This window comes from Arachis hypogaea, chromosome 9 (assembly GCF_003086295.3).
Source record: "Arachis hypogaea cultivar Tifrunner chromosome 9, arahy.Tifrunner.gnm2.J5K5, whole genome shotgun sequence".
In the NCBI taxonomy this organism is placed as follows: Eukaryota; Viridiplantae; Streptophyta; class Magnoliopsida; order Fabales; family Fabaceae; genus Arachis; species Arachis hypogaea.
In genome coordinates, this window is record NC_092044.1 from 100183704 (window position 1) to 100198237 (window position 14534).

General features: G+C 34.4%; 2 protein-coding genes across 5 annotated transcripts; both read left to right on the forward strand.

Moving 5' to 3' along the window:
* The first annotated feature begins 1554 nt into the window (after window positions 1-1554).
* On the forward strand, window positions 1555-6048 carry LOC112711311 (uncharacterized). 3 transcript variants are annotated; one of them, XM_025763936.3, is made up of 9 exons: window positions 1674-2007; window positions 2760-2825; window positions 3281-3346; window positions 3498-3581; window positions 4766-4832; window positions 4972-5094; window positions 5174-5257; window positions 5329-5415; window positions 5501-6048. In XM_025763936.3, the coding sequence occupies exons 2-9, from the start codon at window positions 2818-2820 to the stop codon at window positions 5585-5587; spliced, it is 606 nt and encodes a 201-aa protein (XP_025619721.1). In that variant the 5' UTR covers window positions 1674-2007; window positions 2760-2817; the 3' UTR covers window positions 5588-6048. The 3 variants fall into 3 exon arrangements, with proteins under 3 accessions (XP_025619723.1, XP_025619722.1, XP_025619721.1); XM_025763938.3 differs by lacking the exon at window positions 2760-2825 and having other exon boundaries at window positions 1555-2007; XM_025763937.3 differs by lacking the exon at window positions 5174-5257 and having other exon boundaries at window positions 1631-2007.
* Window positions 6049-6879: 831 nt separating this feature from the next.
* LOC112711313 (protein NUCLEOLAR COMPLEX ASSOCIATED 4) lies at window positions 6880-13818 on the forward strand. Of its 2 annotated transcripts, XM_025763940.3 has the most exons (16): window positions 7022-7242; window positions 7841-7879; window positions 8271-8782; window positions 9534-9607; window positions 9755-9816; window positions 9951-10002; window positions 10274-10374; window positions 10546-10622; window positions 10843-10944; window positions 11090-11148; window positions 11228-11402; window positions 11935-12108; window positions 12519-12669; window positions 12907-12964; window positions 13100-13205; window positions 13317-13818. In XM_025763940.3, exons 3-16 carry the CDS (start codon window positions 8318-8320, stop codon window positions 13500-13502), a joined length of 1842 nt encoding a protein of 613 aa, XP_025619725.1. In that variant the 5' UTR covers window positions 7022-7242; window positions 7841-7879; window positions 8271-8317; the 3' UTR covers window positions 13503-13818. The 2 variants fall into 2 exon arrangements, with proteins under 2 accessions (XP_025619724.1, XP_025619725.1); XM_025763939.3 differs by lacking the exon at window positions 7841-7879 and having other exon boundaries at window positions 6880-7242.
* Window positions 13819-14534: the final 716 nt, after the last annotated feature.

Consider the following 14534-nt stretch of genomic DNA (forward strand, 5'->3'; position numbering starts at 1 on the left):
ATCTAACATTTTCTCCTTTGGGATTATCGTCCAAGAATCTCTTAGAAACTTCTTGCTTAGGGCGTCTACCACAACCTCATGGTGTTGCATTAGTACGCATCTTAAGTTCTCCAGTAATACATCGTGATCATTCCCTAAATGGTTCATTAGGCTTAAGTGATACGACTATTGACAAAAAGATCAATCTTCTTTCCATGGCTTGAAGGCTTCCATCGTATCCTGGTATTTCAATCACACGGTGCACCTCATTGGTATTAGGCCAACAAGTGGTTACTGGGGGCTGGACTGGTGGTAAGTTACCACGTGGACAAATATTATGTCTAACATTTCCAGTTTGAACGCTAGTAACCACCGTACTTTCACTTGCAACCAAACCTTCCGAATGTGAAGTAACGTTCGAAGATTGCACAGTTACTAGTATGCTGTCATTAGTGGACGAACCACCGTTCACATTTGACACTTCATCAGTCATGTGAATAATCCTTCCACTTCTCAATTGCATACACCAAATGACATAAAAAATCTTTTGACACACTTTAGTTTAAAACTGTCCCACCGGGCGTGCCAATTTGTTTTGTCGATTTTTAACAAATCGATGGTGGTTCGATTCTAATGGTCTGGGAGCGAAACCAACTCCTCTTTTACAGGTACCAGTTTTCTATAAGTGCATCAAAGGTTCTCGGATTAGACGAGTATTAAGACAGGAAATAAGTTCAAAAAGTGCAAAAAGGATAAAAGATGTGTAAAATAAAGGATTTGAAAAGTAAAATTGATTGAAATCGAAAAGATTTGCTTTGAAATTTAAAGAAAGTGATAAAGATGCCTTCGATTGGATCAAAGGACTTTAGGCATGGAAATTAAAGGTACTGAAGTGTAAATTGGACATGGAAATTAAACAATGCTTGAAAGATAAATTTGTTTGAAAGATATAGTTTTGCAAGAATTATAAATGAAATATAAAGACAATGGAAGGAACCTTACAGAAATCGAACTCGAATGCAGACTCAGGAATTCACTAGGATATGAGTGTGCTTGAGTGTATTTCTGAAAAGAAGTTACAACCCTTATTTCCTAAAACTTACTAATATTTATAACCTACTTTCATAACCAACCATTAATTACACGATGCTACCTTGTACGCAAATTCCTAGGTAACCGTCCCGCTCTTTTACCCATGAGCGTTACCATTAAATTCCTAACTTAGAGAAAGCCTTCAATTTCCCTACTCGTGTAACTGCCGATTCTCCATTTGAAAAACTATTCGATTCTTCATTCGAGTAATTGTTCGATTTGTCAAAGTGTCTAAATCAAATCTGTGTCAAATAACTTTCACTTAATATTTGCACGTACATCTTTTCAGCTTCTACTTCTTTCCTAATTCTTCACCAGCATTTCGAATCAGCTTAATCTTCTAAAAATAATTATTTCTACTAACAGATTGTTGTTGTTTTAATATAGGTTTAGAATAGATAAATTGATGTTAATGGTTGCTGTTTTATTTGAATAGAATTGTTTTAGTACTTAGTAGCATAATTATCATATTCGGATCGATTCGAAATCTCTCCGTTACCTGACCAGGCCAAACCACCCTCCGAACCGCTTAAGCATCAGACCCGCAAAAAACCGCTTCGCGTCCATTCGTGTTAAAGCAAAACTGGAAAGGGTCATGACTCATGCATGCTTAATTTGATGCCAAAATCCTAATATGCTCAGGGAACTCCTTCCTCTTCCTCTCGCACCCACCAGGGCACCCCTCAGTGTCTCAGTCTCGTCACTCTCTCGCTAAGCTCAAGCTCTCTCATCTCTCTCACTGTCGCTCTCGCACTCCAGCTCTCTCACTGCCTCCGGTCTCGCACTCAAGCTTGTTGTCGCTCTGTCTCGTCACCGTCTCGCAGTCAGCGCGCGCCTTCCCTGCGCTCGTCGTCTCCGGCGGCAGAAGCAGCACGTCCCGGGCTGGTTGTCGTCTTCTTGCTTCGAGCCTCGCCGTCAGCAGCTGTCCCCGATTTGGTGAGTTCCAACAAATTCGCCCGTTCTTTCTTGCTTAATTCAATTTTGTTGCTGTAATTCATCAGTGCACCTTGATTTTGTTGCTAAAAGTTGAATTTGTTGCTGAAAGTATCACTGAACTAATTTTTTCGTTGCTGAAATTCATCAGAGTTGAATTTGTTACCGATTATCATCACTGAAGCTTGAATCTGTTGTTGTATTGCTGAAATAATCACTTAGCTAAATTTTTTGTTTCTGTAAATCTGTAATCTTTTGAGCTAAATCTTTCATTGCTGAAAATGATCATAGTTGAATAAAATTGTTCAGTTAAATTTTTGTTCCCAGGCTCTGTTTTTTTTTTCTTGCTAGAATTTAAAAAATGTCAGTCATCACAACTCAGTTGCTATTATGAATTATTCTTGGTATTGATTTGTGAAAAATACACAAATGTAGATATATATGCAAACCAAAATGAAGGAAATGTTGGTCAAGCTTCAACTTTATCCTATGAAGATATAGATGCCGACTTTGAGATCACCCCTTGAATTTGATTTACTGATTGTGTTATTTTTTGTTCTATCACTTGTTCATTTAAATTGAGAAAGTATTTTGTACTAGTAACTAGTTTATTATTACTTTTTGCATCATTAGTTATGTCTACAAATTGATAATTGATTGTTATTAATATATTTGTGAAGACATGCATTTTAAGTTTTAACTTTAGATTTTAATTTTATTTTTATAATTTTACATTTTTATTTAATTATGACCAGGTCAAGGAGGTAAATTAGTGACCTACCGGTTGAACTAATGACCCGGTGACCCAGTCGTATGACCAGGTTAATTACCGGTTTGGTTCTGATAACTATGATTAGTAGTGTGTATTTGTCAATTTGAGTTACTGACTTTGTAATTGTTGTTAATTGGAATTTTGTTAGTTATTGTATATTAATCTGTTTTGATGCTAGTGTTGTGACTAAGGAATCATTGAACTATTGGTGTTGTGCACTTAGCTAATAGCTTGTGATAGTTTGATTAGATAATAGGTTGTGACTTTGTGGTTATGTGATAGTGTGATTAGATGATATGTGATTGCACTTAAGCTATTTTATATTTTTATTTATGTGGGACCGGACCAACGGTTCAACTAGTGACCCATCGATTGAACTAAAGATCTAGTGACTCAGTAGTTTGTTTGGTTTGATTACTATTCACCGGTTCGGTTCTGACAACTATGGTTACTTGTTCTCAATCTAAAAGAACCTCAACAAAACCTCACTCTTATCGTTTGCAGCATCGGGTATGGCAGCCGCAAGAGTCACGCCACCGTCACCGCTGGAGTCACCCTCACTGGAAGGAGGTATTTGTTACACTTTCTTCATTATTTTATATTGGTTCAGAATTTTTGGATTTTGAGCTTTGAGAATCTTACTTGCCAGTTCTACAGCTGAAGCTTAATTATTGTAACTTCTTGTGGCCTTCATTGCTCTCTCATTCCAATTTCTTTGCAGATTCAAAGCAGAGGCTATGAAGGTGTTTAATATAAATGGAGCCACACTTTCTCTTGCACTCTACACCGATGTCACCAATTCCAAGTTAGTCCCTTTCTCTCGTTCTCTCTCATTATTCTTAAAAAATCATAAATTATGGAATATTAGCAACCTGTTATTGGAAATTTACTTGTTAGTTGTTAGTGAAAGAAAGATATTATTGCAGTTTTGACTTGTTTGACATTTGTATTTCTTCAAGTTATTGAGACTTTTCGTCATCCCAACTATCAGGAAGGCGTTGTAGTCTATAAATATCATTTTGTTCCTTTATCATTTCATTAGGTTAAATGGTTATTGGAGGTAATTGATGGATCCAGTAAACATCAAAGTAGCTATGATAGAACAGATCATAAGGGGCTTTATTTTTATTTTTTGGGTCTTGATTTTGTAGTGATATTTTTTCTTTGATCATTACAAAAATGATATCTTGTTTTCCTTTTGTATAAGGAAGAGTGATGTAACTTAGCACACAAGAAACAGAATTTGTTAGCTCTTAGGTAGTTAGTTATTTTCGGTTTGATTTCTCATACTACATCATTATATGTATAAGGTTGGTACTGTTATCTACGAGTACTTTCTTTCAGTTTTCTTAGAATTCATTTCACATTTTGGAAACAAGAAGGAAAGTAATTAGTACAATGTAGCAATTTCGTAATTAATAATGACAACTTATCAACTTCAAATGAAAACAAACCAAACCAAACATATCATAAGGTACTCACCAAATATATATATATATATATATATATATATATATATATATATCATAAGGTTGTGTTTGGATTTTCCTTTGAGACTAAAATACGCAACGGCGAGTTGGAGACAAAAATTGTGTGTCTGTCGAGTTTTTTTATCTAGTGGCTCTTTGTTTGTGTCACAGACAGTATTCAGACGCAGCCTAAGGGATCACTTTAACTGGAAGTTATAATTCATGGTAGTTAGAGTTCAGTTTTCCACTTTTTCTTTTGATAATAAAAGTGTTTAGTGAGACTAGTGTTGCAGCGGTTAGAAATGGTGATTTATAAACTAGTTGCTCCTTTCTAACTGTTTTAGAATGGTACCTGCAAATTCTTTCCTATTTATATCATACAATGAGTCTGTAGAAGACTAAAAGTAAATATATGGAACACATTGTAAAATGTTTGCTATTTGAAATTGATTCTTAAGATTGGGATCCTGCTTCCCTGCCCTTCGATAAATTATGTGATGGTATTCTTGTTTTCTCATAGGGAGCTCTTGGAAAGTATGCAAGCTGGGACATTGGAGCGAGAAGTTGCATTCCTCAATGCTTTACTTGTATTGTTTCTTATATTTGTGCTTTATGTCATACGCAGCACCATTTATATCCATGACTCTAGTGCTTAAACCATTTTCAAATTTTAATGATGACTATTTTTCATCATTCTAATGTTTCAATTGTTATCAACTGAACCAGATTCCAGATGTTGTTCCTCTTCTAGCTGCTGCACACAAGACACTTGTAGCTAAGTCACGGGATTCTTTGACCACACGCACTCTTCACTCAGAGCTTATTTACAATTACTCAGGGTCCAAGCATGTAAGTATGCATTTGTATTTGACTGATTCTGGTTCATTTTCCAATTAAGTAGGCTAACTTCTCCTTGTATCGTTGATAGATTAGTGAATCTTTGAAAAGATGTGGTATCTCAGATAACACGACATACATCCTTGCTGCTAGATTTGATGCTACTCCTAATGAGGTCGGACAATTCTAAGACACCTTTTTTTTTCTTTTAAGTATGTAACTTTAGTTCATCTCTGTCGTCAATAGATAAAAGCCATTGAGAAGCTCATTAATGGAAAAGAGATTGAACTGGAGGAGCTGGAAAGGAGAGCAAACCAATCCCGGATGCAAAAGGTTTGGAAGGGCACTGATTCTAATTTTGAATGACTTCGTATTGTTTTGTTCAGACTATATGATATTCTAATTCTTTCTTTTTCAGCATTACAAGATATATGCTCCCGAACTCGGAGTTTCATCACTTGCAGATGCAATAACTTGCCGAATTGCTTCTCGCGATGCCTTGTGAGAACGATGACTGTGATCTGCATGTATGTTACAAGTTTCGTTCTCTCTCATTGATCTATTTACAGAATCAAAAATGCTATTTGTACACCAAAATCTGCCACTAATTTATTTTCATCATGTATTTGTCTTCCGATAAGTATTTTATACTGGTGGCTGACTTTGATGGCTAATTTTAATGTACACGTAGCATAGTCCTCATAGAATACGTAAAAGAAAGCTTTTAACTTCCATAGGAGGTACTTTACATTTCCATGTTTTTCCTACATTTGATATTTATTTTAGTTAATCTTACTTAAGTTTCTGTAACATTTCTTATGGAAATTGGGAAATCTAAAGTAAGCTTGTTATGAATTTGTATATTAACGTTTTATTTTTAGAGGAGTGCTAGGGAAGTAAATTTTGTATTTTGTAACCATCAATTGACCATCAATAGTGTTTTTAATAGTATGAGATTACATCCAATGTTGGAAGATCACTTATTTTTTTTTTTATGGCTAAGTGCTGGTCAGATTGTTAAAAAAGTGTTGGCCCTTGGACTTTTCCTTATTTTTATTTGAGTTTCTAAATTTATTATAATACAATAAGGTTGGGTTCATTTCAAAATTTTCGAAAGGTAATTCTAATTTTTTTTTACCGGATAATTGAAGAGTTTTAGTTTTTGCAATTTTTATGTCAAAATGTAATTTTCAAAGTAAGAAAAAAAATTATGTTTGCCAATTAAAATATGGAACAAACACACCCCAATAAAAAGCAAAGTCAATTCATTTTGCTTAGTAACATATATATACTCAACAACTATTGAAGATTTAATTGTCTTTTATTTTAGAAAAATAAAAAGACTACTATAACAATGCTTAATAAAAATATAAAATTAAATTAATATATTTTTTGTTTAATTTCAATATATTAATAATGTAAAATAATTTTATATAGTTATCTGATTAGATTTATATGTTTAGATAATTTTTAAGTAATTAACCTAAACTAATTATTTTACTGATATAATAATATAAAATAAAATATGTGTAAATTATTTTTATATTATTTGTATGAAAATTAAATTCTATATTTATAAATGTAAAAGAATATGTTTAAGGGATAAACAAAATGGCATCTAAAAGTTTACTACTAATAAAAATAACCTATAACCTATAATATTCGCACCACAAATAACTGAATAAGCTCTTAAATTATTTGAAACGATGACAAAAATAATTAATAAATATTATACTTTTTATAAGTGATAAATTTTTTTTTTGTATTTAACAAATAATTTATCCGATCTGAATTTTTATAGTAATATGTTAAGGATAATTTTTTTTTAAAATAAGGCTTAAAAAAATTGCATCAAAATCAATTTCTTTTTAAATATTTTTAATATCTATTTTTTTTTTCTGTCGTGTTTTTAAATATTGTAGACTTATTTGTAGTTCCCCCAATCATTCATAATCATTTGTCACTATACACCCTGTACTGGAGATTGGAGAACTCTGAAGCGAAGGAACCCTAGCCCTCCATCGTCGCCGCCGTTCCCAGGTCGTCAGCGCCGCCGCCGTTCCCAGGTCGTCAGCGCCGCCATTCCCAGGTCGTCGAACCCTAACCCAGTAACTCGGCAGGTACTCTTCATCTTCGCTGGCTTCTCGGCACGGAACCCAGGTTAGTGGCTCGTCTTCATCTTCGGTCTTCTTCTTCAATTTTTGTTCCATTTTTGTTCCATTCTTCTTCGGTCTTGGTTTGAGCATTGAAGTTTGGTTCTTCAATTCTTCTTCGGTCTTCCGTCTTGATTTCCAGTTTGGTATTCCCTTGTATTTGCTGGTGGTTAATGGTGGAAATTTTACAAATTTGCAAATTTGTATGTATGGTTCTGATTGCTCTGTCTTGTATTCACTATACTCTGATTGCTCTGTTAGTAAGTAATACTTACTCTGTTACTCTGTTTGAGTGTTTTAATCAATAATACTTCCTCTGATGGCTCTGATAGTGTTTTACTGGTTTACCAGTTGCTGATGGCTCCTTATTTGTTAGTTGCAATATTGTTGAATGCTGTAGGCTGATGGCTCTTAATCTTTTGTTCAAATTTACTGATGGCTTTGTTTGTAGTTGCTGGTTTTGCTGGGTGAAGGTTTAGTGTTTTGGAATGTTTTATAATGTGCTAATGTTTGTAATTGCTGGCTTTGTTTGTAATTGCTGGGTGAAGGTTTAGTGTTTTGTGATTATTGATTAATGTTTTGGTTTCGTGTTCTCTCTTTTCCAGATTTCCCTTCTCCCTGTATTTCTGCATGTTGCTGAATTGGTAATCAATAAATTTGCCTAGGATTTGTTAAATTTGTTGCTGTAACTTGAATTTGTTGCTGAATTTGTTGCTTCCCAGTCACGGAATCAGACCAGAATGCTCAGTCAGTGCTTGATTGATTGGCTTTGCTCACTGATTGTATTTGATGATAAATTTTAAATTGATAACTTCTAAATTTTAAATTTGCACTGCCTATGTTACTGATTCACTGTTCTTTCAGTTCTTTTTGTTGTTGTTAATCATTGTGATGAGCTTTGTTAAAATTTGCACTGCCTATATTACTGAGTGTTCCTTCAGTGCTTTTTGTTGTTGTTAATCATTGTGATGAACTTTGTTAAAATTTGCACACCCTATGTTACTGATTCACGGATTCATCCCTCTCGTCCTTAAGAAACCTTTAACTGCCGCGAGAGGCGAGAGCTCCCATTGTGAGCAACCATGGCACCAAACAAAACGAAGAAGAACAAGAAGGGTCGATACGGCGTCGCGGAGATAAAAACCCTAGGCAATGATCTCCTCTCTTCAGCTTCAAACATCAACAACCTTCCTCTTCTTCTCAATTTTGTTAACCCTTCTTCCCCACCACACCATCTCCTTGAATCCCTTCTCTCTCTCCACTCCTTCTTCCTCCCTCTCCTCCCCACTCTCCCTTCCTCCTCCTCACGTGCCGCCGACGCAAAAGGATCCGAGCACCAGTCACACTTCATCTACAATGCCTGGCTAAGGTCAAAGTTCGATGAGCTCGTCAAGTCTCTCCTGGAGGTTCTTGTTTCGCCGCGGCAACAGCAGGAGGAGCAGGAGGCTGTCAAGGAGGTCGTGCTTGACACACTAATGGAGTTCGTTAAGGTTGCTAATGGCGGCAGGTTCCATTCTGCTATATACCATAGGTTCCTCCATAGCATTGTAAGTTAATGAGCAAAAGCTCAAATTTGATTTGTAAGCATTGGGATCGATATAACATTGTAGTTTTATGAATTAGTCCTTTTGATTTTTTTATTTGAGCCGAATTAGTCCGTAATTGATAGTTGCATTATGTAGGCTTAGTTTGGTAAAGCTTTTACAGATCACAAAAAATGGGACACATATCTCAAATAAACTACTCTTATGATTATATATATATATATATATATGTTGTTATTATAATTTTGACTAATGTTCTTGCAAGGAAAATTTTATGATTGGTTTTCATAAACCAAGTCAACCTCTTCACATTTCAAAGAATAGATAAAAAATAAACAAACATCATAGATCTAATGAAAAAATACAAAAACAACGCACAAAAAAATAATATAAATAGATAGAAGTTCATACCTAGTATGTGATAGAGATGTATTTGTATTGAAATTTGTGAAGATTAGGTTGAAAAATAAAAAATATATGAAGACTGTGTTAGAATTTGTGAAGGTTAGGATGAGAAGTTAGAAATATACGAGGATTTCAATGGCAATATAATAGTGGGAAATATGTGCGGGAAAATAAATAAAATTTTATAAGCACAAGTCAGCTTTGAAAAGCTCCCGCTTAGGGCAAAATGAAAGCACAAGCACCTCTTGGAAAAGCTTTACCAAACCAAGCCGTAGTACTTTGATTTATGCTTGTACTTTCATGACTAATTTGAAGTTTTATTTATATATCTTTTGATTAATTCTATCAGGTCCATTCTGAGAGTTCGGTTGAATTTTTGGTGGATTTACTAACAGCGAAGTATTTCAAGTATATTGATGTGTGGTATGAGTTATTGTTGTGATTCAAAGCTATTCACTTGTTTTAATTGTTCTTGAGTCACTGGAACAGTTCTTCTGGGGATGAGTGCATGGCCCATGCGAATTGTGAGATTTGGCTATTCTGCTGAAGTTGTCATTTTACTTGGTGCAGTTATTTTACAGTCATTAGCCTGAAAAAGCTGGCAACAACTTTGGAGGGAAAAGATCAATCAGGTGCTTTTCTTCCCATTCATTTGCAAAATTGCATGACAAGAGATTTGCATGTTAATTTTTCTTCTTTTAAAAACAATAATTTTGATCTACTTGTGCTCTCCATTTGATAACTCAATTCTCTCATCCTTGTTTAGAGGATAAAAGTGAAAATGCAGATGTTGCAGATGCAAGTCAGTTGAGTTCAAGGTCAGTAAGACCTATATAACTGCCACTGCTAAAAACAGTTTCTGTTCATTTCATTTCCATGCTTTTAAGGAACACTATCATACTGGATTTTTACTTAATTAGTTTAAATTATGATATGATGTCCTTTGGTCATAAATTGTGCCTTTACGTGGTGGTTATCTTTCTTCCTCCCCTAAGTATTTGCTATCTGTGACCATGTCTACCAAATTCTATTTGCTATTTGTTTAGTGCAAGTTAGTTCTTTTGATAATTTGAATGTATTGTATTGCAGTACGGAGCGTGTCATCCACAATATCTATTACACAATATCACGTGTCGCTCCTTTTGAAAACTCAGATAATACATCTGATCTTGAAATGTGGAGCAGATCAGGTTGTCTACTTATAGCTTTTTTTTTTCACCCCCATGGTTATATTATCAATCATGACTTTGTGATCATTTTAGGACTGCATTTGATACACAGAATACTGTGCAGTCCTTTATGTAAAATGCTATTAAATTTATATAATAATTGAAATTCATAAATATAATTTTTGTCCGTAGAAAATGAACATAAGCAGCCTTGTGGAGATGTGAATGCAGATGATAAGCAGGTGAAGCCTGGAAAGCATGACAATAGTGTAAGCTATTTTTCCATTTTCATTGCTTAGTTTAAAAGTACTTCCCCTGTTTTTGTTGTTGAGGATCAAATATATTTTCATTGCTTAGTTTAGAACTACTTTCCCTGTTTTTACTTTTTTAGTTATTGAGTATCACATATCTTCTTGCCATATCAATGAAATTATTCCTTTGTGAAGTTTATTTAGAATATTATGATTGTCTACTTTGTATTGAATGTAGGTACTCTCTGCAGCCAAAATTGCTAAGAAAATGAAGTTAAAATTTACCCAAGCATGGCTTTCATTTCTCAGATTGCCACTTCCACTTGATGTGTACAAGGAGGTAATCTGCATGGTTATGGCTTTTGACAAAAGAATGAGATCAATAAAATTCACTTTCTTGTTTTCATTGCACCATATATTAATTTATTGATACAAGAAGTCCATACTTTTTTTTAACTTAATGAGCCATGTCTTTTCATTGGCAGGTTCTTGTTAATCTCCACCAAGTCGTTATTCCACATCTTTCAAATCCTGTCATGTTGTGGTAAATGTCTATGCTATATAAAATTGACTTTTTATTCTGATGACTACATATCAAATCTGACTCTATTTGTTGTATGCAGTGATTTCTTAACAAGATCATATGACATTGGTGGCGTTGTCAGTGTGATGGCTCTTAGCAGCCTGTTTATACTCATGACCCAGTATGGATTGGAATACCCAAATTTCTACGAAAAACTCTATGTTCTCTTAGTTCCATCTATCTTCATGGCGAAACATCGAGCAAGATTTTTCCAGGTGAAACTTAGTTAAATACTTTTATCATTCACAAGAAAAAATGGGATCGGGAGAAGAAGAGAGCGAAAAGGAAAAAAAGGGGGGGGGGCTTTTGAAACAACAGTAATGTTTTCAGTAACACTAAGACATACTAGGGGTCTGTTAAATTATAAAATATAAGTTATATTCTTTTGTGCTTCCCAAATTGAATTGAATAGTAGTGATTTGAGCAAGTTCCCATGCCAGTTGATTGGAACTGAATCAAGTAAAATAACTTCCTTTTCCCAAACTTTGGTGAATAAAAATTAAATGGATTGAGAGAAAATTATACCTTCTGAGTTTATGACTGATAAGAACTATTTATTTTACATACTGTATTCATTATGGAATATTATGGAAAGTATTGTATCCCTGCTTATCTCATGCACAAAACCAAATTACTAAAAATGAAGCAGGCCTTGTTGAAAAAGATATCCTGCTGAATATGTATTGAACCGAATCAAATGTAAATTCTATTCTTGCTGTTGTGACAACATTGAATTTCATTTTGCAGCTTCTGGATTCTTGCCTCAAGTCACCACTTCTTCCAGCTTACCTGGCTGCATCATTTGCTAAGAAAATGAGTAGGTTATTGCTTTCAATTCCTCCCTCAGGAGCATTGGTCATTACAGCTCTTATCCACAATATTTTGCGTAGACATCCATCAATTAATTGTTTGGTGCACCGGGTAAAGATACCATCTCCTATATCTTCTGTTTTAATATCTACTTCTTTAGTAGCTTGTTTTTAAAATTTCACCATCATCATTGATGTTATCAAAGATCACATGAAAGAATTTGGATCCTCTAAATTTTAGATTTTTACTTTAGAGAATAAAGTAAGATCTCTCACCATTGAATATTTTCTCTCTCATACTTTCTATTGGTTCCACCTATGAAATAAATGGTGATAGATCATACTTTACTCTCTAAAGTGAAATTTAAAATTTAGAGAATCCAAATCCCACATGAAAATAGGGGAGGTGGGGGAAGTGAGCAGTGATAACAAAGTTAGTATGTTGAAATCATAGACTTTTGGCCTCATTTTGATTCAGGTGCAGTTTGTAATTCTTTCATTGAATTTCTTATGCATGAGCAGGAAGATCAAGTTGATGAAGGAAAAGGGGATAAGGCAACAGATGAAGCAACTGCTGCAAACTCGGACGATGCAAAGGTCAGTGCCAGCCAAAAGTTAGGCATTGACCATTTCAACTACGGAGAACCTAACCCTAAGAAGTCAAATGCTATGAGTAAGCTTGCTTTTTCATTCATCTTATTGTCCAATCTCTATATTTGGTCCATGGATAATGATCCTATTAGCTATATTTTCTGAGTTTGGTATACACATACTGTTCTAAATTTGGACACAAATTCTGGAAGCATGCATATATACATGGACAAATATATTGTGGTGGCAGAGCTACTCCGTTTTTTCTTGTAGTCTTCTAGGATTGTTTTATTTGATGAAGCTATCTCTTTTGGAGCAGGAAGTTCTCTTTGGGAAGTTGATACTATTCTTCAGCACTACTGTCCTCCTGTTTCACGGCAAGTATTTTGATCTCAACTCTTTACTAGTAGTTTTACATGTTGCCCTTCACTCTATTTTTCATTATTATACTACTTCCTTTATTAATTTTGACTTGCTACTATAAACTTATATACTTTTGTTTCTGCATTCAGGTTTGCTTTGTCTCTTGAGAATGATTTGACAGTCAGGGCCAAAACAAGTGAGGTTAACGTTGGTGATTTTAGTTCTGGTTCATATGCAACAATAATTGGAGCAGAGGTGTAATTAATACCTTCCGTCTTGTTCTTTTCAATGATGCCATAAGCGAGGAAGTAACAAAATGTGTACATATTCATTGCCTTCTTCAGCTGACAACTTTGTTCATTGCAGATGTCGCGGAGGGTAAAGCAGGTTCCTCTTGCATTCTACAAATCAACTCCTTCCACTTTGTTTTCAGACGCCGATTTTGCTGGTTGGACTTTTGATTTCAAAGACACCTCCGAAATAATGCACGGTAGTGATGAGAATGCTGATAAAGATGATCAAAACTCTGGGAAACGGCAACGAGTAGTGTGACCAGTATTCATGTTTATCAACCACCAAGAGTATCTACTGCTTGTGTTCTGTGAAGATGTGCTACCATACCTTCCTATATTTTGTTAAGCAAAGGAGGAAAAATGGACCCTTAAGGAATTTGGAGGGAGTGTTACATGCTCATTCATACTAACAAAAAAAGCGTGACTAAATATGTGATACTCATCTCCATTAATTTTTGTAGCTTAAGGTTGGGGGATTCGCTTAGCCTGTTCTTTATATATTTTTAGTAAATTGAAATTCAGTGTGAAAATTTTCATGTATCTACAAAGCAGCATAAGCACCATCAGTTTAGCAATTAGCATTGTTTCTGTTTTTATGTATTTGCCTTGGTTTTACATTGTTCGGATCAAGTTGAATCACTCGGAACCTTAAACATTAAGGGTTGCAGCTAATTAATTTTAGTTGCATAATAGAAACAAATCCCATAATGTTTCGCTCAACTTCCCTTACAGAATGTATATGTGGTGGAAGAGGGAGCTTAATTAGTTATGTAATGTTTAGGTTTTGGATGTGCGGTTGTTGTTATTGACTCTGGATGTAATTTATATAGAGCACTAAGTATAAGACGGTGTTAAATATATTTTTGGGTAAAACACTACTTTAGCCAATAGCCATTAAGATATGTATTCTAGCATATTATTCTCCACAAATGAGGACACCAAAAAAATAGTCTTCGAGAAATAAAGTAATAATGTTTTAGTCCTAAAAAGAGTTAATCAAACTCTAATAGTTAAACATTATGTTGGATTTTTTTTTCACCAAACTTATTTGTTATAACAGTTTTCTTCAAACGTATCATTCGTGTCATTCTCACATGTACTGTTAGACGTCAAGAAGATACAAGATTTTATTTTTTTATTTTTTAAAGATGGTAGGTTATTTTATTTTAAATAAAAAAGTATTTTGTCCAAAATTTAGGACTACGCAAAAGAAAGTGGGTTCTTCCATCATTCGCTTAAACATTAGCGATAGCGAGGCACAATAAAAGAAGGCAAAGTTGGAATTAAGTTG